Source organism: Lipophrys pholis (genome assembly GCF_963383615.2).
Source record: "Lipophrys pholis genome assembly, chromosome: 2".
Classification (NCBI taxonomy): Eukaryota; Metazoa; Chordata; class Actinopteri; order Blenniiformes; family Blenniidae; genus Lipophrys; species Lipophrys pholis.
Window position 1 is genome coordinate 36,353,078 of NC_137636.1, and position 26,034 is coordinate 36,379,111.

The window sequence follows — 26,034 nt, forward strand, 5'->3', positions numbered from 1 at the left end:
ATCATCATCATCATCATCATCATCATCATCATCATCATCATCATCATCCGGCCCGTCACCGTTTGCTCAATATTTGGGTCCATTTTTGTGACTTGAATAATGAATCTTAAGGAAGAATTATTATTTTTCAAAATGTAAAAAATCCGGATCAACCTTGAGTCCTCTTCTGTAAATGTACATGTCTTTAGGCCACTCACTAAAATAATGAAGCAAGAAAGATTTTTAAAGAACTGTGATTTTTGAAGTGTAAAACCAAAATATTTTTTGATTTTAAAGCTTAAAATCTGTAAAGGTGGAAAATAATTCTCAGTGGATCTTTGTAAGAGGTTCAAAAAATCCCAATGACACATCTCTTACGCAGTAATATTGTATAGAATAAAAAAATATATATCCCCAATCTCTGTCACTTGTTATATGGTTATTTTTCTTAGATGGTGGCAGAATTTGTCACATTTTCAATGCATGTGGAGCAAGAGATGCTTTTACAAGCAGAGAGGCCAGAATCCATCAGTGTTTATATTCATATGTGACAAGTCTAAAGTGGAAATCTCATACTTTTTCATTATTTAAACACCTTCTAAGAATCAAACGCATGCAGCACCGATTTCACTGTGTTACACAACCATATCCTGTGATTGGAGTAAACTCATCATTCAGTTTTTTCAAAACTGAATGATGAATAAATAAAGGCAGAACATTAAGTTTAACAGGTGTTGAAAACCAAATCAGTCGTGATGGAGTTTTTATATCCCAGTCATTTGCAATGTTGTGTAAAAGCATCCCATACTAACTACAAAACATCAGATACGTTCCAGAATAACTGCACCAGAGTGAAATCATTCAAACTTGGGCCCCTTTTACACGACAATGAATTAGAGTGTATCCGCAAAACTTTCTGCACTTTTGGGGAGTCCGTTTACACGGCACCAGTTTGCAGATGCACTGTATCCACAAAGTTTTTAATCCGGCTCCCAAGGTGGAAAGATTCTTTCACGGCACAAATCCCTCCTGCAGAGACTGATGGAGGCTACAGAGCCTGTTACTGCTCATCTCTCCCTCCCTCCTGCTCATCCAGTTGTAAACAAACATGGCGGACCCGTAGTGGTACGACCCGTAGTGGTACGACCCGTAGTGGTACGACCCGTAGTGGTACGACCCGTAGTGGTACGACCCGTAGTGGTACGACCCGTAGTGGTACGACCCGTAGTGGTACGACCCGTAGTGGTACGACCCGTAGTGGTACGACCCGTAGTGGTACGACCCGTAGTGGTACGACCCGTAGTGGTACGACCCGTAGTGGTACGACCCGTAGTGGTACGACCCGTAGTGGTACGACCCGTAGTGGTACGACCCGCGGTCCATATTCTAGTTTTATCATCCAGATCAGTAGTTTAATAGTTGAGACTCTCCCTGATATCATCCGATGTGTCATCAGTCCATACGGATGTCAGGTTCTCTCCATTTTCTTCACGTTTATAGTGTTTTGTTCTCTGCACATGTCTGTGTAGTTTCATAACAAAATAAAGCAACAGCGCCCTCCTGTGGCCCGGCATACTAACTACATCGTTGCCTCTGTGTCCGTTGCTGCAGTGGAAACGCACTCCTTTTTTTTTTAGCAGATTAGGTGTTGTCAAGTGAAACATTGTCATATAAACAGGGCCTTGGTCTTTCGATATATTAGTCCTGTGGTATGACGAACTGTTGACTCCAACATAGTGGAACTCGTTTAGGATTACATGGCGACACAAAAGAATTTCAGTCGGCCGACGTCTACAGGACATCTGTGCTTAGTTTTAAACGTGCTTTAGACCTTGAGGAAGTTATAATCCCTTAGTATTGCTTTGCTGATGAACTAATAACGCCAGTGTCAGAGAGTGTTCTTACTTTGAATGATTTGTCACACGTCCAGTAAGTGGTGGGCAGTTACAGTACAGTGCATTGTGACAAATATCCAGGGCCTCACGCTGGAGTTGTCTTGAGCACTGTGGCCTCATATCGAGCATATTGGTCATATCGACCCCCAATACAAGCCCAGGCTTCAAGCATATAGTCCTCTCGGGGAAGTGCTTTCACCCATTAAAGTTAAAGGAGCCATCACCGGGAAAGTACACTTTTACTTGTTTTAACGTGGATATTTGGTGTTGGACTTCAGTTGAAACTTACCTGAAAATCTGGAGTTTGAAAGTCTTTTGTTGTTGTTTGGGTTCTTTGTTCAAACCAGAATCATCCACAAGGGGGGCACCGCAAAAAAGGAGATTTTGATTGCGCTCCTGTTTTGTCATAAACACAGGAGGCTAATATCTTAAACCGACCTCTGTTAAATTAAGCAATAGGGACTAGTAGAAACGTTGAACCCCATGAAACTTCAAAATGACCCTTGTATTTCATTATATATCTCCGGGGTGCCTTGCTCTGCGGCGTGGATGTTTGTAGATGGCTCCACGATTGTTTTTTTATTTGTATTTCTCATGTGAGCAAAGGCTCACTATGCTATCGCTATATATGATTGACATTTTCCTGCAGCCAATCAATAAGCGTCTAACATTCATACCAGTAAAAATCTAACTCGAGAGGAAGCTGCAGTATGAGGAAGGGTCAGAACGAGCTCGATGTTTAATTTTTTCTCCCAAATAAATTTCAAGAATTGATTTAAAGATCATTTGAAGGAGACTGGATTACGTGAGAATATCAGGTGCAACTATTGATACAAGGGGCAGCAGGCTGCCATGACGCAACCTGGTGGTGACTGGACCGCTGTGGGATTCAAACAAACAAACTTCTGCTTCTCCAACATCCAGGGAGCCACCTATGTCTTTGCAAGGCATACATCCAGACAAAAAAAACAAACAAACTGGCTAAATACATAATTTATCTGTAACAGACACAGACACTTCAGCGTTTGGATTTTGCATTTTCTCGGGCTCCTCTGGTTTCCTCCAAGACCAAAAACGATTTAACTTGTGACTAAATTCCATCAGTGTGAAGGACAGTTTGCCTTCACCTGTAATTAACTGGGATTTGCTCTGCAACCTCAACATGAATGAAGCTGGATAAATGTCACTATTCACAGTAGTGAGATTGCAAAATGTAAAAACACAATTTTTTTCCCAGCACAGACTTGATTGTTCATGTAAGTGTCTGACCCGTTTGGAGCGGTCGTACATCAGATGATGAGACTGTTAAATCAACATTACAGGCAGCAGCTCCTCCTCTTCTTCGCACTTTCTCCAAATTCAGGATTCATCATCTCAGTCGGGAAATGAATCGGGGGGGGGAAAAAATCTTTAATTGTAAGCAGAGCTGTTCAATGAAGTATGTAAAAAGACTTCAGTCAGCCTTTTTAAAGCTTAAAATCCTTTTTGCGTTGTCCCAGTAAACCCAGGGAAGATGGATGACGACGGCCCTCTCTGAGATCTCATGCAGCTCAAAGTAGGACAACGAGGAGAAAGAGTTGGCAGATGCTTAAAATCTCATTTGCTAAGAGCACATGTGTTTCTTTTTTCTTTTGCTGAAGCAGGTGTGCAGGTAAAGGCAGGTAATGACTCAGTGAGGGTGGTTTTCTGAAAGTGAACAAAAAAAAATCTGATTTAAGGTTTAATCTGATTTAAAGCTGTTTTCAAAGTTGAATACTTTCAGACATTGCATGTTTTTGGAGAAAACCATGCCCATTTAGCTCATTCTGTGGTATTAAATAAGTTACAACACCACAAAAAAACATACAAAACATGTTATTTTTAAATGTAAACATTTAAAACTTCCTAAAATTAAGCAAGAGGACATTGGAGCTACTTTCTTAAATTTGCCTTAAGATGTCTCTAAAATTTGGATTCACTCTGTAACCAGCTGATATAAGGAGGAATACGATTTCAATCAATTTGCACCTTTGATGACGGCACAAAAAAAAAAACTAGCAATAAATTCCAGGACTCTCTAGAGCTCCGACATAAAGTTTAAATCAAGGGTATATAAAACCATGTGTGAAGCTCAAAGCATCGCCAGGAGTCTCGATGGCTGAACTCCACCTTTAGTTCGCCATCTTATCAAACTAATAAAGGCGCTTTGGGAGGGGATCAAGAGGCCGGCGGTCTTTAGTTTTAAAAGTCCTCCACAGATAAGTTGCTGCAAGGACAAAAGTCCCAGCAGCACTCGATCAATCAGGCCTTTATGGTAGATTGGTTAGACAGAAGCCACTCCTGGGTTTCATCAAATGACATTTGAAAGACTTTGAGGATTGAGAAGAATTTGCTCTGATCTGATGAGACGAAAGCTGAACTGCCTGATCACTTGAGAAACAACGGTCGTACCGCATGTTGTCCAGTACTGAGAGAAACTGGTTGTTGAGAGCGGACTGAAAAATGATGATTGTTGCCATCCACAGAGTGTGCGACGTGGAAACAATATCTCAATGTTGAGCACAAATGCGGTGAAATAAAACAGGATATATAGCTTACTCAAAAAGAAATCAGAGATTTAAGAGAGTTTATTACAAGAAAATAAACCAGTCCAAAACTTCAAAAACAGTTTGCCTCAGATCACATCGTCTGAGAGGATGTGTGTTCCTTGGAAAAAAGTTGGCGATATCTAAGAGATGTACGAGGTCCTAGATGTTCCTACTGCAGGATGTAAGTCTGCTTCCTGTCTCGGAGGTCAAAGGTGACGAACAGTGAGCGAGGGTCCTTCTTGTTTTTGCGCACGGTGATCTTTCCAGAGAGCTCCTCCCCTAAAATAAAAACGGAAATGTCATGAGTTCATCGGTCACAAGCAACCATCTGTTCCAGCTGTGTACTTATCACAGATCAGCCAATACATTATGACCATTTGAAACTTTGCTGCAAGATACATAAGAAACTGATGCGCTGTGTAATCCGACACCTTTCCATCTGAACAAACTTTACTTTCTTCAGCCATCCCCCCCTTCCCCCGATGAGCTTTGGTGGCTCGTGACCCTGTCGCCTTTCCACCTGTCTTCCTTGCTTGTCGTACTTTTTTTTTTTTTTTCTTTTTTTTTGTTTTTTTTTTTTTTTTCTTTTTTTTTCCGTGCCCTTGTCCTGTTCGGCAGCTTGGGCCAACAATATGATGTGATTGAGAGCCTTCGGAGTCAGAACAGTTTTTGGTCTTGCAACAGGGAGAGACCTGGAGTCTCCTCCTGTTGCCTTCTCCGTCAGAAGCTGGCATGGCTGCCGTACACGACCGGGGGGGAACGCACAAAGAGAGAGAGAAGAGAAGAGAGAGAAGAAAGTCGAGGGGGGAGGGGGGAGGGGGGTGGGGGGAAGGGGATAACATACAATGTCCTTGTTGTGCTACATATATTATTTGCAATAATCACACTCATCCAAATACTTTCCAACTGTTATTAGATTGAACCAGCCTGAGCAGCTCTATCTAGACAGTAAGATGATTTCCTAGATTTAACCAGCCTGAGCAGCTCTATCTAAACAGTAAGATGATTTCCTAGATTTAACCAGCCTGAGCAGCTCTATCTAGACAGTAACGTGAAGCAGGAACATGAAATAACAAAGAGGCAACAACAAAAGAGGAACATGATTTTTAAAGTTTGAGCAAATGATGACAGACAACAAGCAACTTCAGAAGCACCTTTCGTGAGGAGTGAAAGTGTGTGTGTGTGTGTGTGCGTGTATGTGAGTGTGTGTGGCTTGTCCACTGGGTGTGGCCGGAACTGTTGTGGGGGGACCCGTGGTGACACCCCGGGGTCCGAGGCCACCGCGCCCGGACACCGCCACCCCGGCAGACAGAAGCCCCCCAGGCCCGGGGAGACCCCAGCGAACCACCCCAGAGAGCCCCGCCCCCGCCCAAAAAGCACCCGACGGAGAATGCAGAGAGGAATCCCCCCCAGGCAAGAGGGGCCCACAAGAGAAGGACAAAGGGCACAGGGCCCCAGGCCCCGACCCAAGCCGCCAAGCCGAGAAAAGGCCGGAGCAGGGCCCCCGGGCCGAGCGGGCCGAGAGCCCCCCCAACCCCGGCGGCGAGTCCCACCGCACCCCCGGGAACAGGCCCACCCACCGCCCCCCCCAACCCGGTAAGGCAGAGACGGCCCCAGCCGCCGCGCCCCGGACCAGCCCCGCCCCCAGACCCAGGAAAGCGAAGCCCGGCGCAGGCCCCGGTCGGAGAACAGTCAACTCTACACCCCCAGGAGCCTCATAATCCACCCGCCCCATAACCCCTCCCCCCGGGTCTTGATTGGGAAACCCAACCCATGACCCACCCCGCACACACACACACCCACACACACACCCACACACCCACCCACACACCCACACACCCACACACACACACACACACACACACGGAACGGGGGGGGGAGTGATGACTCTCGCACCCTCAGGCCGCCGGCCGGGCCCCCTCCCGGCCACCGCGGTATCCCAACCTCCACCAATCCAACAGCAAGTGGAGAAGGAGCACCGCACCCCAGCCCCCCCACAAGCGCCGCGCCCGAGGGAGCACGCCCCACGTACTTCAGCCGCACTCACCCCGGGCCGGGGCGGGACCCCAGCGGGAGGTGCTGGGGGGAGCCACGTCTCCCGCCCTTCCCCTGCCCTATATGTGTGTTGGATGTATGTAAGGGTGTGTTTTTGTGTTTTGAAAAGGTGGATGCGATGTGTGTGTCTATGGTGCGGTTTAAAATTGGGGGGTAGCGGGGCCCGGGCGTTCTACCGCTGACAAGCGGCAGAACCCCGAAAGCGGCTTACCCCCTCAAGACCCTACATGACTAAGTGTGGTTAAAATTGTGGGTGGTGCAAAGTCGGGGGAGGACCCAGACCGCAATTAAGTAGCCTGGACCCCCCACCTAGGCACCGCCCCACTGTTCCCTATTGTGGGGTAATATAAGGTGAGGTAAGGCAGGGAGGGTTCTGAGGGAGGGGGTCCCCCCGTCGCTAGGACCTTGGCCCAGCTGGACCCCCCGCGCTGCCCCACCCCACCCCCCGAGCGGCCGGCCTAGGACCCGGGGGGCCACACCCCCCCAAATAAGGCGCCGCAAGGGGACCCGGGCAGGGAGCCCCCACCCCACCCAACGGCCAGACAGCAGAGTCCGAGACCCGCAGGGCCCAGTGCGAGCCCAGCCGGAGGCCAGTGGCCAGGGCACCCCCCCTCATTCGCCCACTCCACACAGCCCCACACCCCAACCCACACACCCCAACCCACACACCCCAACCCACACACACACGCACACGCACACGCACACCCCTATCAGGCCCTGGAGGTCACTCTCAGTTAACCGTCCATCCAGAACCCGGAGCCCCCCCCGTACCCCGCTCCCCCCAATCCGGGAATGAGGCAGACCCGGAGCGCGGCAGCAGGGGCCAACCCGCCCCACCGGGGGAGGGGGCCAGAGGGAGGACCCACCCCCAGCGCCGCAGCGGGCACCCCCACCGGGAAGGGGGAGGCCCCGCACCCCCAGGGCCCGGACAACCCACCCCCAACCCCCCCCCAGTCGACAGCCCAGCCGGGGCCCGACGCCCAGCCCCCCCATCCCACCCCAGCGGGCCCGACCCCGGCCCAGAGCAGAGCCCCCCCCACATCCCCGCCCAGGACTCCCCAGGCCAGGCCGTAACTCCCCAGCATAGATGCCAGGACACCCCCGAGCCCACAGAGCCACCAACCACCAAAGCCACGACGCCCCAGCCACGGACGGTCCCCAGAGCCCCGGGGTGGAGCCACTACCCCCCCCCCACAGGGCTACATGGTGTATTTAATTATTGGGGACCATGTGGACTCAAATTCTGTCAAATGATTTTTCCTACAAGCAGACATTCTCTCCAATGTGATGTGGTCTAGAAGTAAGTTTTTAAATAACTTTATATTCAAATTACTTTTGGATTTCCAGTTCATGAGGATCGCCTTTTTTGCGACGCTTAGGGAAACCAGGAGCATGCAGGACTCATTTTTTTCTCTTTTAATTTCTGTGAGATCTCCTAACAAGCAAAGTGAAGGTGAGACTGGAATAGGGTAGCCCAGGCATAACGATAAATCTTCACAAATCTTTTGCCAGAAGGTTTGGACTGGCGTACACAGCCAAAGTGCGTGTAGATAAGTATCTGGGAGATCACCTGTGCAGTTTGAACATATGTTAGTGGGAGTGAGCCCCATCTTGAACATCCTTTGTCCCGTGTAATGAACTCTGTGAAGGATCTTGTATTGTATGAGCTGTATATTGGGGTTTTTGCTCATTTTGAATGTATTTGTACAGATTTCTGACCAAAACGTTGGGTCTCTGTTGATGTTGAGATCTTCTTCCCATTTGAACGTGGGAAGGGATATTGAGATATTTGAACCTGACAGGATTGAGATAATTTTAGAAAGAGGTTTAGGTGCTGAGATCTTCAGGAGGTTTGTCACTGTCTGAGGTAAGTTCAAGTTAATCTGTTCTAGTTTGAACTTAGTTTGTATTATTGACTTAAGCTGAAGATATTCCAGATAGTTGTTTTGACTGATACCATATGTTTCTATTAGCTCATTAAATGGAATAAAAGAGTTATTGGAGATAAGTTGTTCTAAGTGTCTTATTCCTTTATTTTGCCATCTTGGGAAGTTTATTGGTTTTTTTCTTTGCAGGATGTCGGGATTGTTCCAGATGGGTGTGAGTTTGCAGGGAATGAGTGTAGATCCATTTATTTTAAGAAATTCCCACCAAGCTGTCAGCGACGTGTTTATATTGATGCTTTTGAAGCAGCTGTGCTTTTTGATGACAGGACTGAAGAAGGGAAGATCTCTGACTTGGAGATCTTCACAGAATGTTTTTTCAACGTCTAGCCAGCCTTCATCTAGGGGTTTCTGATTGATCCATTTTACAACATAAAGTAGTTTATTGGCCAGATAATAATTATAAAAATTTGGGAGTTCTAAACCACCTTGGTCCTTGGTGTTCTGGAGTGTTTTTAAACTTATACGTGATGGTTTATTTTTCCATAAGAATTTTGAGACATGAGAATCAAGAGTGTTAAACCAGGTTTTTGGTGGTTTTGCTGGGATCATTGAGAAGATGTAGTTAATTTTAGGCAAGATCATCATTTTGATTGTTGCTACTCTCCCCATAAGTGAAATTGGGAGTGTCCTCCATCGAGTGAGGTCCTCCTCTATTGCTTTAATAAGGGGGATGTAGTTTAAGTGTACCAAGTCTGAGAGTTTGGCTGAGACGTTAATGCCGAGATATTTGATGTTCCCTGGTTTTAGTGGGGTGTTAGGTGTCTGCTGAAATGTAGAGTTGATAGGCAAGACTACTGATTTGTTCCAATTTATAGAATATTCTGAGATTGTCGTACTTTTAATAGATTCAGCGTTCTGCAGCCTGGGAACAACTCACAAGAGCTGCAGTCATCCCAGTCGTTCAGCCTTCACAAGCAAAAATATTCATTTGCATCGATACAGACGGCGCTGGTTATCATGTTATAGCACGTGGCTTTTAAAGGCATTAAAAAATAGACTTTTATAGTGCAATATTTATTTTCATTTTGACACAAATTTTGAGAGTAAAGCATTGACTTGCTTTAAATTGTAAGAGCTGAGACACAAAATTGTACTATTCGCTAAATAAATGCTCATTTTCCCTCATCAGTATGATTTCTGACTGGAACCTCCAAAACAAGCTCAGAAAAGGTTAAATTCCAGCATTTAAACAGTAAACATTTGATTTTGGTGACTAAACCCTCATCTGCTGATTAAAGGAAACCCCACTTTCTGCAAACTGCCAGTCATTCACTCACAAACATGTAAATAAGCAGAAGCCGTCAGATTAAACATCTCGAATTTGTTTCATTTTTAATTGGTAATATGGTAAAAAAAACAAACACCGGAAACAAAATACCAGCAAAGAAACACATACAGCCCACTGGATTAGAGGGAAAGCATCATCTGTGTGTAACGATCCCAGTCACAAAGCTTTTGTAAATAAAACGAGGAGGCCTGAAAACCACCAACAAATCACACTGAAACACAAAACCCAGGTCATTAAGAGTTTGATTTGTTTTAATGTAGACCGGTTGAGATTTATTTATAGAATTTGAATGTTTAAGAAATCTCCTAAACAAACTTTATCCATGTTCAGATACAGATTTAAGTACGTTTGCTCAAATAATTTTTATTCAAAAGCCAGTGTTTCTATTTCTGTCATTTCAAGCAAGTCAAACTGCCGTTCACGTGGGCATATTATTCATTCACCGATCTGTGAGCTGATAACGAAATGAAATGAATAAGTGCTGATAGGAGGAAGCGCGGCTGATGTCCTGCAGCAGCACAGCGTCGCTGAGCTCAGGCCTCTGCAGTACGAGCTGAGACGCACTGCTGCTTACAGAAATGATGATGTGTGTAAAGGCAATGTGATTTAATGTACGTTAATAAGCAAAAATTGTGTGCAACTATGTGTGTGTTGTGTAGAAATGCAGACACCCCCCCCCCCCCCCCCCCCCCCCCCCCGTCTCCAGATGGCAGCTCGAAGGAAGTGCTGCTACGTGTCGACGCACGAGCGATCAGGAGGCCGGTAGAAGACGTCGCTGATTATGACGCGTAATCACTCTGATTAACTTCACGTTTGAGTGCTGGAGGTAAATGAATATTTACCCCAACGACAAAATAAGCGTCCCCTTGCAGCCTCAGCTGCTGGAGGTTACAGGAGGACGGCAAGGGAAAAGTGCTGACTGTGGCGTTTTCTCCAGCACAAACGTCCACCATGGCCGCCGCCACGTCTTATTCGTTACCATGCCGACGCCGCTGTCATCGAGTCTGCAGGCGGCGCCGCGCTCTGGGTAAATCACTCTATTGTAGAGAGGCACAGGCAGCGACGGCATTCTACAGCATATGCTTTAAGGAAAAACAACTCAGATGTACAATTTAGAATTCAGAATCTGCAAGGTTTTGGATTCCTCCGAGTGAGGAGCAGAAAACTTAGCAAACTGCTAATTTAACACTAAATAATAAATCACTATCTGCGACAGGGATGTCCCGATCACACTTTATGGCCCACGATACCGATCCGATTTTTCAGAATTGATTATCGGCCGATACCGATACTTTCCAGATCCGATACTTACATTGCTATTGCAAAGATACTCAATAGTCTATTTTTGGAGCAACTAAGATGTCTGAAGCTAAAAGCACTATTGGCAGAAGCTTTGTTTAGCTAGAAATTATTGTAAAACTCACTTATTGAATCAAAATACTTCTCAGAATGACTTAAGAACTTATTTAAACTTTATTCAGTCAGAACAACAAAAACCCAATTACACTCTGCAGTCTTGTATCTCTTATTTATGTTAACAAACAATTTCACCTGGATTTTGTGGCAAATAAATTTTTTTAAATGAAACCCAGTGAATCAGTTTGACTAACATATAAATAATAAAAAAACTACAACATAAACAGTATTCAGTAAAACCAATCAGAAGAACCCAATTCCACTTCAGAGTGTCTTTGGCTGGTTGGGTTGAAAATAAGTCCTAAAAAAGTGCAAATATAATAATAAAAATAAATAAATAAATCTTAAACATAAAAGCTTTTAGGCTCCAATGTAACTTCTTTGTGTATTAAATTTCAGTTTAACTTAAAGCAGTATGAGAGGTTTGACCTGAACTGTCACAAAACATTTACATTTCAATGTGAATTCTAAACACTTAATTCCACTTTAAAGTGGTAAAACCTGTTTGACAAAAGTACTCTGAACATAGTTCTCTCAAAAACTTATTCAGAATATCCCAGTCTCCCTTCAAACTAGTGTAACCTTCTGGGTTATTTTCTTCGCCATATCGCTCCCCTGTGGGTACTTCTTCTTTTTTTTTTTTTTTTTTTAAAGTCGAGAGTTTGCTGCTTTGTTGCAGCTTTTTCTTTAGTTGTTGTTGTAAACTGAGCGTACTCAGCCGCATGTTTACTTTTTCGATGTCTTATCAAATTAGTTGTGTTAAACGAAGCTCTGGTGCTCCACCTCTCGGGACTGTGGCGAAGCAAATAGTACAACTGGCCGCTGGACTGGTTTGGTTGTCAACATTAAAATCCCTCCAGACTGCTGACATTTTATCCACTCAATGGCTTTAGGCTGCTAATGTCAGTTTAATGGTACACTAGATGTTATGTAAATGTGTCAGATGATAATATGAATATTTTTCCTTCTGTGTATTTTCATCTGCACATTGACGAAAATGGAAAAAGAAAACAATTGTTATGAACTGGTTCCTCGTGACTTTTATGTTTCTGCTGTACTGTATGAAAAATGCTAAAAGCAGCTGGCATCAGAAAAACTCGACAATTAAAGGTAGAATTTACTAAACAGAGGTTTTGAGGATCTGACTTTCTTCAGTCACCAAGATGTTTCAATCATGTAAGTATTGCTTAAGTCTCACAATAAACTAAAACATGCTACTTGCCCTCTCAAGCTGGGTCGATAAGATCGCAGCAGGTCCCTCACGCACATGCCTCGTTTTTGTTTTTCCGAGTTCAATTACAAATGGAAAGTATTTGAGAGCATTTGTTCCTGATCCCCTTCAGATTGTCTTGAAGAAAGGTTGCAGATAATACTAATACTAATACTACTACTACTACTACTACTACTACTAATAATAATGGCTTGGATTTATATAGCGCTTTTTTCGCGCTGACTCAAAGCGCGTACAGAGACCATTATTCATTCATACCAGTCCCACCAGTGATGGTAAGCTACGTTGTAGCCTGGGGCTGCTGACAGATCCCCTCTCTGATGTGTTACACTACAGTGAAGATGAACACTCGGCAACACACCCACTCTCGAAAACCTACAAAAGCAAGACCCTTACAAATATAAGCGTTGGCCAGAACTGAAACTCTTTTTTTTTTTTTACTTGTGAAAATCTAATTTCAACCACCTCAGAGCAGACAAAACCTCAGGTTAGAAACCACTGAGTTAAAGTACTAAAGCAGTTTGACACTTGAATTATTTCAAATAAATACTTTGATTCATAATTTCTGGATGTGTATTCAGACTGAAGGGGTTGAACTTTGCTTGAGAGGTATTTCTGTAATAGAAACTGAGCGTGGCACTCAGGGGAGGCAGCGGACGTTTACAATCCCAGGACGGGAGGAAAAAAGGCCGTCATGGCCAAAGTAATAATTATTGTCCTTTACGACCCCCTGTGCTGAAAGAACAAGAAGAAACTTGTAACTTTTGCTCTGAGAATGTAATTCCTGGTGGTCTAGAATAGTGGCAAAAAAACCCCAAACACAAATAAAAACAACCAGCGTTTGTTCAGTCGTGGTGCAACAATAGCTGCTCTGCTGTAATCGGTCGATCCGGACTCGCCACAGAGCCGGAGACTCTGTGCCTTCAGTAAACTGGCCACTCAGAAGCTGGGAGAAAGACTTAACCATGTGTGGAAATGAGTTGAGGAACGGAGCCTGGCTTCCACTGCGACGTCGTACATCACCATGCCAGCGTCATTAAGCGCAACCGGCACAACCGTCGCAGCCCAACACGGTCTTTCTCCATGAAATTACACTGGAAATACATGGCTCGCCTTACTGATTCATTTAAACTGTTGCCATTTACATTTTAAGTTCCCAGCTCACACTCTGACAGCATCTGCGGCTCCATACAGTGCGGGTGAGAGTGCATGAGTCCCTGCTGGGTGTTCAAGGAAGAATCGTACGAGCCCGATTGGTGCATTTCACAAATTTTTTCAGTTTTGCTAAAAAGAGCAAGAGAATAGGACATTTCGGCTAATTGTCCATTAATACAACAGCAGTGATAACCACTCACTTAAAGTAACTTCCTTTACAGCTAAAAAGTCTAAGACCAAAATAGGAGTCCTCAAACTACACGGATGTGATATCTCAACTATAGTTCGGTCACACTTCTTTGACATTCTCACTCTTCCAGTCGTACTTAAAGGTCTCATATTATTCAGTTTTTCAGCAATTTCACACAGCGACTAGATGTTCAGCAACCTTCTAATCCAAGTGTATTTCCCCAAATTCAGCCTTGGTCCTGAAGGGGACACAAGAACGCCATGTCCCGTAAAAGCACAGTTTTTTAGCCGATCATCCACACGGTTTGTCGTTTTAAGGAGCCTAAAACCTTTGTTGTTGTTTTTTTAATCACAAGTCCCAGAGTGGGGAAATTGTAAAACAGCAGCTCGGGTTAGATGTTACCGCATAACTACAACAATCGTGGACTACTACTGATACTAGTCCGTTTAATAAGGTGACATGTTGCCAGGAGGAGCAGGAGGATAGACTTCAATAAAACTTAGAGTGATATAGAAGTCTATGAGAAGGAGTCAACCTTTACATTTCTATGTTCTTACTGTTTGCTTCTGCTTTTTTCGTGTAGTTGGCGAGTCACAGCACCCCTAAAGGCCTGGCATATGTACTTACATGCCCTTAGGCATTGTGTTGAGCAGTGTTCATAGTGACATGTGGGCAGAATTTTTTTTCAGAATGCTCGGGAGAAAAAAAGATCGATTTAGCTCATGTGGACAGGGCCTAAAAGTCCCTCTGCTGAGCTCGACTGAGAACAGGCTGTTTCTGTGAGCTGTCTGTCCACGTAAATGCTACGCCCCTCCTAAGGAGAGGATGCAGCTTTCGCTCACTCACAGAACCATGCTCCAATGTTTACAGTAGATTTGTCGCTATGGCTTGTAGAAATGTCCTTATTCCACCATGAGGGAGACGACAGGCTTTCTTCACTACTGGTACGCAGACTCCGGGGAGACACATTACTGTTAATTTCTGCATAATATGGGACCTTTAATTTAATCCAGCTCTGCTTCTACGATCTTTGCTTTTCATTTCAGTCTGAGCTAATCTATCAACGCAGACAAACTTGAGGTTTTGCACATTTGCTGTAGAGGCTCTTAAACCGAGGCCTGGAGGGGTGAAGGTGGAAGCCAGAGGAAATCTGGAAGAGCTGAAGCACGGCTCGGGTCAGAGGCGCTGAGTCCTGAAAGTGGGCAGGATTTTGGGCCTCCAGACAAACCAATGACAGAATGAACTCAGCTTCTGTGCAGGTAAACCAGGGCAGCGCCTCACCTCGAGGATCATGTTACTTTTTTTTGGTGCTTTTTGTGGCGAACATTAATTAGGTAAAAGTGTGAAAGAAAAAAGAAAAAGAGAAAAAGGACCCTCCTCTTCAATACTGGAGCTCCACAAACACACCGGAGCATGACAAATGATTCGCTGTTTAATTTATTACACTGCCAGCCGGGAGGATTTGCAGGGATGTTTTGTTCCAGGCTGCTGCGTGCGTTCTCTCTCTTACACCGGCACCTCCCACAGAAGCGCAGCCTCAGAGTTAATTACTGCTGCACTCGTACAAACACATCAAATAAGATTTGGTCTCCGCCACGATAAATCACCACAGCCGGAGCCAATATTAACCCAAACCACTGGCTGTTTATGCTCATCTCTCACTACAGCTGGTCAGAGCTTTAAGTGTTTCACACACTGCGAGAGCAAAGAGGGCCCGCTGTGGGGGGAAGATGGACTTTTGCCATCTTCAAGGTGACTTTGGAAAGTCTTCTTTTATCCGGAGGGTAGTTTAATATACGAGTATGCAAAAACGGCCTGTGATTTTCATCTCTCGTTCTGTGTGTGTATTGTGAAGTACACCACAGGAGCTGAGCAGGCAGTCGGTGAATGCTGTTAGAAACTCTATTTCTGGTTTACGGCCCCTGGAGGAGGCTGGCGGCCGTTAGGGTGCCGGGGTAGAGCGAGCACATCAATAACTTGACTCTCACTACCGCCTTTATTTTCTTCTTCATTTTAACTTTTTTTCCGGCTCGGGTCACATAATGAGCGCACACCCACACAAGCAGAGCTTCTCGGGCTTGATTAGAATTTTTAGGAAGCTCACACTGGAAACATGTGGGCGCACGGACAACACTGGACAACTGGACAACTCGGACATGTGATTCCGGACATCTCGCCCATAACAAATGTTTTCAGCATTACTGATTGGAAGGATTGGATTTCAAAGTATATTTGACACATTTAGAAGGATTATTAAGTATATTTGACACAAATTTCTTATCTGTTCTTGTCTAATTTTTTAACAAAAAACCCACTACCCCTGAAGCTAAATCCACTCTCTGTTCTGGAAATGAGGTGGAAGATTATAATTATGTGACTTATACATTAGAGCTAGTGTATTAGGGTAGACAATATCATATATTTTTAGCATCTTTGATACGGCAAAAAGACGATTTGTTGGAGCTTAATAATAATCAGCTTGATTTATGAGTCAAATGACAAAAAAAAGATAATGTTCGTTTTATAATTATTTCCACATAGGGGAGTAACAAGTGGAGTGAATTCTGATCTAACAATGATCTGATGTTACACATTATACCATTATTTTTTTTTGCAAATTTTGACTTCAAGATATTTATATGTGGCTTCCAGCTGAGCTTTTCATCTAAAGTAATTCCTATAGAATGTAATTACATGCACTTGTTCAATTTGTTTACCATTAAGAGAATGGTAAACAAAGAGAAACAAAGCTATACTATACTAAATATATATTAAAATATACTAGATATATGAAAACTATTTAAAATATCAATTAGAAATAACAATAAGTAAAGGTACATTGTAGAGAATTTATTTTCTCCCAAAAAATTCTGAAGTCTCATCCATGGACGAGTTGTCCACTGAGGGTGCTGTCCGTGGACGAGTTGTCCTACAATCAAACGTGTGTGTACTTACATACAGTGTGTGTGTGTGTGTGTGTGTGTGTGTGTGTGTGTGTGTGTGTGTGTGTGTGTGTGTGTGCACTTCGGGCATGAACACAAACTAGTGCATGCAAACACACGAGCATTATGCATCCAACAGTCAAACGAAACCTTGTGTGCTCCGACACAGTGCTGTATGAGCACATGTTAGTCCTCTGTTGTTTGTCTGACCCGGCAGGGTGCGATAGCGTTTGAGCTGCGTCAGACATTTTGACGTTCTTATCGTCGCCTGACTGCTGCCTGCGAGTGCGGCTACGGGCCGCCGGACATCAGATGCCTCCGTCCCTCCGCTGGTCGTTCATTACAGTAGACTCCATCTGATATCTGGACAGTGAGTGGACTGCTGGGCCTGCAAATCATCTATCCACACATCGGCAGACATATCTGCGATTCCAATTATGATACCGCACAAAGAGGGCCTCAGGTTACAGGAGTTATAAATATGGGATCATTCGAAGAATGTGTATAAATACAGAGTATGAATGAAAAACAGTAACGATGACCCATCGCTGCGAGAACTAAAGCCCAGAACAGATAAGCGGATATTATATTGTGATAGCCTAAACATTTAGATTTAAAAACCTTTCCTTTATAAGATAGATGTTCTGGCGGAAACAGCAGTTTTAAATTAATATGTTCATTTCTTTTAAATAAACAGGAGTTTGATTGGGAAGTGAACAACGACATCGATTGAGGTTGAAGTTTTAAATCTGCAGGACCCGTGTACACCACACGATATGTATGGTTAGAGATATTTTTATAAAATAGTTTAAAACAGTATGATTTAGTGTTGGTGATTCATCATTTAAGTTTTTAAACTGTGATTAAATCTACACCATATCCACTGTAGGACAAACACAGTCGGTCAAACTATGAAAAAAACGAAACATTTCTGATAGAAGTCGGACTTGCAGCAAAGTTATTTCAAAGAACATCCAGACAGCAACATCTCGACCAGCGGCTACATCAGTTGAGTACATAATAATCTGCTGATACCGTGTTCCTGTAAATGTTTCACTGTCCGGTTACAAAGCCCCTCTGTTGTAACGTGTCATGATTCAGAGGCCTGCAACCGGCTATCAGATGAAGTTTTACATGCTGTCTCTGATGGCTGAATGTGATTTGTTTTGATCCCTCACTGTCGCTGCGGGTGACAGATAACGGGTGTCAACCAGTCTGACTGCATCTCCACCACAGACAGATTACCTGCTGCAGCCAGCAGTGACGCACCACCAGCATTCAAAGAGCAAAATTTAAATCTCAGACAACGGTAAATACAGACGCGCTGCACACTCGTGTGACGCAGAGTTTTAACTTGGAGATATGTAAATGTATAATTTGCGCTGTAGCTGTTTGGTGTTAGAGGTGTGGCGACTGACCTGCTTGGACCGGAAGAGGAGTCTCCAGGAGGAAGACGGTCTGTTTCCAATGAGTCTTTGTGAATTGGGGACCCGTGGAAAACATCACCTAGTGCATTCACATAGTAATACATCGTATTATCAACTTATGGCATGCTAACAAGATTAATAATACAGATAATAATCTAAAAATATCTAAAATCTTAAATGCATATAGGTACAGTTTGGCAAATGTAAAGCCGGGGCAACTGCATAAAATACATGGTCATGGAGGTAAAACTTTTAAGAAAAATATTTCCAACACTCAGCATCTTGTTCATTGTGTGTACAGTCTAAAATGATACTGCAGAAAAGCTATTTTACTTTGACGTTCTGCTTGAGATCATCACAGAGTTTACTGTACGTGACCTGCCCGAGGAGATACGGTTTGCAGAATCACTGACTTCTTTTAAAAACCCATTTTTATAGACTCACTTTTAATTGAAGCCTCCATTTTTAATAAAATGTTGCCCTTTTATCTTTTTACATGCTCTCTCTTTAGGCCACCTATGCCAGTGGTGTTTTGTAGGCAATAATAATCATTTTTGTCTATAATTTTCCGTCTGTTTGATGACCACTTCTCTGTCTCTTTGATAGTTCGTCTCCTCTGTCTCGCCTGACTTTTTGTGTTTTTACTGTAGAGCACTTTGTGAAACATGTGTCCTGAAAAGTGCTATAGAAATAAAGTTATTATTATTATTATTATTATCATTTTTCAGCGAGCAGTTTACAGCGGTTTTGAACTAAACTGCATTATACACAACAGCTTACAATATTTTGCCTCCTTATTCACGGGAATGAAAGACCTCTCAATGTGAGAGATATATCTATCTATACATAATGTTTAGAGCACTGTGCAAAAGATTCAGGCATGCTGGAAAGATGCCATCTAATCATCTAATACCTAGGCCTGGTACGATAATAAATACAGTACAACCTGTGACAAGCAGACCCGGTAAGAGTGGACACGTCACTGTGCACGGACAGGTATTTTACTGTTGACACACCTTAATGAGCCCTAATGAACCTGCTGAATGCTGAATGCGGACTACGGACGGATTTTCCCGGGAAATTTCAAGCTGAGCGGCACTAAAACGGCCAAAATACTTGGGCTGGACCCGATTATTGGAATATTCAGATGTTGTGGTGTCAGGAGATTAATTTTGAGATGTGAATAATCGCTGCTTCCCCACAGCATGGTGCTGTGCTCTGAAGCTCCGCTTCATTAGTTTCACTTTCCCTTTACAGCAGAGAACATAAAGCCCGTGGGCCAAAACCAACCGGCAAGAGGATCCAACCTGGTCCCACAAACCCACCAAGCAAGGTGCTTATATAGGATTTATACAAGTTTTTTTTCCATTGTATTTTGCACCAGAATGTTTCATTAAAATTGACTTTATCTTGAGATTGTAATCATTTTCAGTACTAACTGTTTGATCTTGCAAAAATATAGATAATTTAATTACATCCACTGTGACCACAACAAAGAAAAACTTTGAAGTGTAAATTTAAAGGTTATTATAGCAATATTTTACCAGTCTGGTCTACTCAGGATGAAACTGGACTGTATGTGGTCCCTGAAGTAAATTTAATCTTATTTAATAATCATTTTACATCTTATATACATGTGTATATATGTGTATATATATATATTATACATCGTTGTAATGGTTCAGTTATGTGCCTTTAAATAAGCATAACATATTTGGTGTTTTGGTCCTTCAATATCAACTGGTCCTACAATTTGTCCTCGTGACCCGACCCACCTGTCTTCAGGGGACACTTGGCCTTGGATTTTAGGGCGTCCCTACATCACAGGTTTTACTGTAAATCAATGAATTGAACGATAATTGAAACGAACTCAATAATATTTTGGGCCTCGATATATCGCCATATTACAACGAGGAAAGCAAACATGTTTTCTTCGTCTCTCGCTTCCGAACAGGTTGGATGACACGAGGCTTCACTCTGTGTGCATCGGCTTCATAACGAAATGAAGGGAGTGAAGCCTCTTGTAATTATTCTAGACTCTTTGTGTCTGTGGAGGGAGGCGGGGCGAGTGCAGACTCCTGAGGAGCAGCGCAAGGTACCTTAGAGAACCAGAGACAGGGTCTATTTTATTGTTTGTGGTTGTGCTTTTTATTCAAGTGCAGTTTTTTGTTTGTTTTAATATTATTTAAAGGTTCTTGACGTTCCAATTGCAATAGTACAAAAAGAGAAATAAAAGTTTATTGGCTTTAAAAGGGTATACTTGCATTATTATGATATATTATCATTGCATTTATGGCAAATCTGGTCTCAACATTTTTTTTGACAATAATATCATTTATCGGCAATAATCCGTAAGGCAATATATCGCCCAGTAAAATGTGTTATCATCACAGGCCTACCAATACCAACAAGAAACCATCCGGTTGGTTCCACATTTATTCTGCAGCCACATCCAATCATATAACCAATGTTGGTAAGTACTATCTGAGGGTATAAACATCAAAGATGAAGTCCTGAAAGTGAAATTATGGTCCCTGATAAGTCCCGATAAACATAATTGAGCCTATTTGGTATTCAGCCCAATTTCATCTAGACTGGCCCAGAATAGTAAATAAGTGCCACAATAAACTTTAAAATTGAATCTTTAACATTTTTCCGTTGTCGTGGTGCAGAGTATACGTGTTGAAAATGTCTATATTATCACAAAACCGAACAATTACTACTGAAAATGAGTACATTCTCAACATAAAACCAATTTGAATGAAACCTTCTGGTGCCAAATACAGTTAAATGTCCTAATAACTTCTATAGCTGTTTCATTATGCATTTAAAAAAAAACAAAAAAAAGCTGATAGCATGGCTTTGAGCAACAAGGTAGCCAATTTTACATTGCAGAATCACTGATCTCTCAACTCAGATCTCAGTGTTGTATGGTCTGCCACTCTTATGAAATTTACTTAGAAACTTTTACAATTCACTTGGCGGTTTGGCAGGCCAAATGGGAGCCTTGTGCAGGTTGGTTTTGGCCCACGGCCCTTACACTCGACACCGCTGATGTAGACAGAGAACACGCAAACTCGGCACCAAGGGAAGCCACAAGCCCAGATTCCATCTGACAATATTACTGTGAAGAGAAACTGCTCACCACTTCACTGCGCTGTGTTGATTGATCTAACGCATACTTTGAATCTTTGATAGCTGAGTCTGATTAATAATGGTGCACTCTATAATGAAGGGATTTTACTGAATCATATCCGTAACATGCAACTTGACTCTCAGGCACGAAAAGGAGGTGCAGGTAGGGAGCGTGTCTGCGCTGCTCACTGAGCTCGGCGTCGGCCATTCCGACTGGCCGGCTCGGCTGGGTAAGTGCTTGTATCAGCAGTCGGCTAGGACGTCCGTCGATTGCCAAGCAAACGCCTCGGGGAGGAGGAACACGCTAAAGCGTGAACATAATTGAGTTTCTGTTAAATGGCTTGGTTGTTGCCGCTGCTTACCTTGTTGCTGCAGCCTTTGTCAAAGAAAATGTCAAAGTAGCCGACGATTCCCTGCAATGAAATATGAGGCGTGTGTTAGGTTGTGACAGTACAATAAACTCCTGCCGTTGTTTGACTACGTTGCAATTCTAACATGCAGAGCTGAGAGGGGCTGGAGGCAAATCACATCAGGATATTCATGAGCAAAATAAGATGTTTAATAGCAGGGAAAAGGCAGCAGAACCAACATTTAGAGATTGTATCATCACATATCCTCACAAAACGTAACCTTTGTTAGTCTTTGTCTTACCCGAAGCAGAAAACACATTGTGTATAAATATAGTTTAAAAAACAACAACCCCCAAACAAGTCTGCTTCTGTTTCGGCTGAGTCAACAACATGTCTCGTGGGCTCCGTCTCACCTCATCTGATACTTGTCACCGGACAAAAGAAATAAATTATGAGCCACCTGGCACTGAGGGAATTTTGCTGATGAAAAAAATGTTGCTTGCTGGAGGAAATTAGAAAAGGTGGCTTTTTTTTTGGGTGCTAGTTTTGCAATGATGTGAAAAAATGCTGCAAATATACAACAGGAATAAACACTAATGTGGCCCAGCTATATAAAACTGTGTTGGTCTCAATAGTGGCCACTGGGGGAAGGAAATCACAACTCACAAAGCTCTTGTCCCATTGAACCCCTTTATCATGTTAATGAGACTTTATGGAAACAAAACAACAAAGGAACTACATTTGGGAACTTTTAGGTTTATAACATGACAACGTTTGATTTGTAGCCTGAATAGAAATGTGTATTCCCTTTTACTAAAATGACTGTCTCCTGGGAAAGATTTGCAGAGCTATAAACAGAGTTGAAACCGATCTGCCCATCTAAAACAAACCCGGGTAAGTCCAAGGCCAGAGCGCCTTTAGGTGACCGTAGTCAGGTAAGTGCGGTAGAAACCCCACCCCACCCCACCGCCACCCAGCCCCACCGCCCCCCAGCCCCACCCCCAGGCTTGTTTTCCCTCACATTTCTCTCCCCACTGGAGGAACAGAGCCACTCTATCAATCTCAGGAGCGCACTTGTAGTGGCAATGATGCAGAACTAATAGCTTTTAATCCTGACGCAGCTGACAACTCGGAGGCCGGCTCTCTGAGACAAAGAGGGGCCAAATCAATGCAAAAGAGGAGACAGAGAGGGGAGCAAGCTGGAGGGACAGAACACGAATATAAGCAACCGAAAGGGGATGTAAGGAACAGGAAAAAAAAAAAAAAAGAAGCAAGTGGCTATAATGTAAACACTGGGGAAGATTTTATACAGGCTTTTAATTGGTTTGTTTCACTTGTATACGAAAAACACAGTCCCATCTGTTCACAGCTTCTGGAAAAATCTTCTAACTCGTACTACCAAAAGTCAGCCATTTTTCCGTAAGGCTGCGGCACTTGGAGTGACCGGGAATCAGGTGATCCCCAAAACACGGGTTTGGCATATCGAAGTGCTGAAGTGTCCTTGGGCAAGACGCTGGACACCGTGTTGCCCCTCAAAGAGGACGACCGCCCCACATTTCTGCTCCAACATCACTGATGTGCAGATCTCTGCGCGGCTGTGTTGGTGAATGTGACCTGCTAAAGCAGAGTAAATGTAGAGGCCATTTACTTTCCTCACACAAGCTACACACAAGCAACCTCGATAAGCACTGTGCTGTCAGAAGCAGTGTTCAATACGCTCCTCGCATCAAGGCTTCAATCAACCTTTATCGACTGAGACAGGCGGGGGCAACAACGCTAGCTCACCGCTAAACTGCCAGAAAAGAACCCAAAGTGGATAAAAGAGCATGTCAACCCAATGCAATTATGGCTTTTAATGAACGCTACAGAGAAGCTTGGTGCTCAGGTAATTAGGAAATTAGGCGTAATTACTCGTCAGGCAGAGCACATTTGCCTCTCTCAGCCGGGGAGGCAGAGATCATCCTCATCGCGCCGATGACAACGCCTCGTAAGCGAGATTGATTGTCACTTCTTGTGCAACTTTCACGCCACAGTGAGACGGAACATTAAAATTTAAGCCAACTAGTGGAACTTGCAAATACAGAAGCAGCTTTGTCGCTTGGCACTTTGAAGCCCCATTAAAATCAGACCGGAAAGAAGAAAACAAATGTAAACGTACAAACAATTATTTACCTTTACGATGGACTCTTATGAGGTTTTCAACACTTTGCTGAGAGATTTTGACTTTTAGGCCATCTTATAAAACTAAATGAGAGATTCCACAATGCCTAATAAGAGGATTCAAACTTCAACTTCAAGTTGTTGTCAGAAACAGTAAAAACGGATGTCTATAAGTCTCAAACGTACATTAACTTAAAGCACTGCAATTATTAAAAGTGTCATATTATGCAACTTTTCCACAATTTCACTTGGGCCTTGTTGGTCTAAAAACGTTGCGTTTAAAGTTTATTGCCCCAAATCCAGCTTTTCCTTGATTTTCCTCCATTTGAATATTGGATCATAGGAGTTATTTCATCTTGTATCACTGTGTGGGGACAGGCTTCGCAGTCGGCCATGAAAAATGTCACCTCTCTGTAGAAACAGGCATTAAAAGTGATGGACAGGAAGCCCATGAGGTGGCACTACTGTACAATTTTAGAAAAACACAATTTTTTAAGTCTCGACAGTTTAATTGAATACTCGTTCTTAAAATTAAACTTTAAATGTGTGTATAATCTTGCGCCTGAGTTTGTATGCAAAATGATAGAGAAATGTAACCCCTGTGGCGTCACCACGAGAGGTGCTGCAAACAGCGACTGTAAATCAGCCAAATGTAAAACCACTTTGGGTCAAAGCAGCTTCTCAGTTAAGGGTCCACAGATTTGGAACAGCCTACCCGCCGAAATAAAAACCCTCACAGATCTGAACCAGTTCAACAGCAAAGCAAAGCGCTGGTTAACGACCAACCAAGCATGCGGACATTAAATACACTTTTAAAAAATCTGTAAACTATTTATATTATAGCATGTTTTATGTATAACTATGTACAACTGTTTGCTTGTGTCTGTTTTTAATGTTGGGGACCGGGTCTGCAAATTAGCCTTTGGCTCGATGGCTCATGGACGTGGCATCGCTTGCTATTTTGGTAACAATGCTCTCTGTTCTGTCCCTCTTAAATAAACGAATGAAGAAAGAAAGGAGCTGCATTCAGAATCTGCTGTGTCTGTGTGAGCTGGACTGGCTCCGCCCACACATGCCCATCTTGGGAAGAGCAGGAAGTACTTCCTCTCGTGGTGCCATGTGCCAGAGCAGAGCTGCCTAATTATGGGAGGAGTCAAAGGGATAGACTACCTTGATTGGGATTTGCTAAACCCCCGGTTTTATAATAATGCATTGGTTTTATATAGCGCTTTTCTGGACACTCAAAGACACTTTACATTGCATTATTCATTCGCTCCATACTTGATGCTGGTAAACTACGTATGCAGTCAGGTCAGGGCTCACACGCTGCTACTGGTACCATGTAACCCAGTACAACCTGCCTCATGGACGAGCTGTCGGCGTCTAAACCGGCTCGCCCACCAGTGTATGCTGGTGGGCGAAAAAAAAAGGACCTTCAATGAAGGCCTTCAACATTGACCCTACATCTTGGGAGAGCACAGCAGTTGACAGATCAAAATGGCGTCTTGTGGTTCAGAATGCCAAATCCTGTGAAGCTAGCAGAAGAGCTGCAGCAGAGCATCGCAGGCAGATGAGGAAGAACTGCACAAACAGGTTCTCCATCAGCTGCCTCAATTACCTGTCCAGACTGCGCAAGAACCTTCAGAGTGCAGATTGGAATCACCGGCCATCTACGCACCCACAGATGAACCAGTGAATTGATGTCCATAGCGAAAGACGAACAAACGAAACTACGTATATATGTACGTATGCTCTGGGGAGCAACACACTTTTTAAAAACTGAAACAAGCCAGGGAGAGAGAGGACAGACTTTCTTCATTTCTGGGGCATCATAGGCTTCTCTTAAGTGCATCTCTATTGTCAGGTTATATGTTCTCTAAATGTAATATGTGCAAATAAATAACAAAAAAATTTAAAATTGCTTGAAATTGCCTTCACTTCACAGTAATTCAATGTTTAAGTAGCCGATACCTTGAGTAGATCTTGAGAATAGTACTTTTTCCTTTGACGTTATTAACACGGAAAATTTAAGTTTCAAATGAAATTCATTTGAGTTGACTCATTACAAATACTGAGATTTAAAGTGACAGTTGCTGAACTGATAGATGTAAATAATGTGTCCATTAAAGAGGACATCACACAACATAAAGATGTAGTGGTGCATGTATGACTTATTTTGGCTCGTTTCTGTCCACTTGATAAATCTTAAAATATATTTCCTGTCTTTCAGCCCGGCTTTGGTCTCTGCAAACTTTGTATTTGTGGGATGGGCAGCAGAGCCGAGGATGTTGGTTACAT

At 43.4% G+C, this 26,034-nt stretch overlaps 1 protein-coding gene across 2 annotated transcripts in view; it reads right to left on the bottom strand.

Moving 5' to 3' along the window:
* Positions 1-2,853: 2,853 nt before the first annotated feature.
* prmt3 (protein arginine methyltransferase 3) overlaps positions 2,854-26,034 on the bottom strand; it is a 77,033-nt gene continuing 53,852 nt past the window's right edge. The window contains exons 14-16 of one of the 2 annotated variants that reach the window (XM_080493414.1): positions 21,589-21,639; positions 18,083-18,170; positions 2,854-4,720 (exon numbers count right to left, since the gene is read on the bottom strand). In XM_080493414.1, coding sequence (XP_080349540.1) covers positions 4,611-4,720; positions 18,083-18,170; positions 21,589-21,639 — 249 coding nt within the window. In that variant the 3' untranslated portion in view covers positions 2,854-4,610. The remainder of the gene's footprint in view (positions 4,721-18,082; positions 18,171-21,588; positions 21,640-26,034) is intronic. The other variant, XM_080493413.1, reaches the window with a different exon arrangement.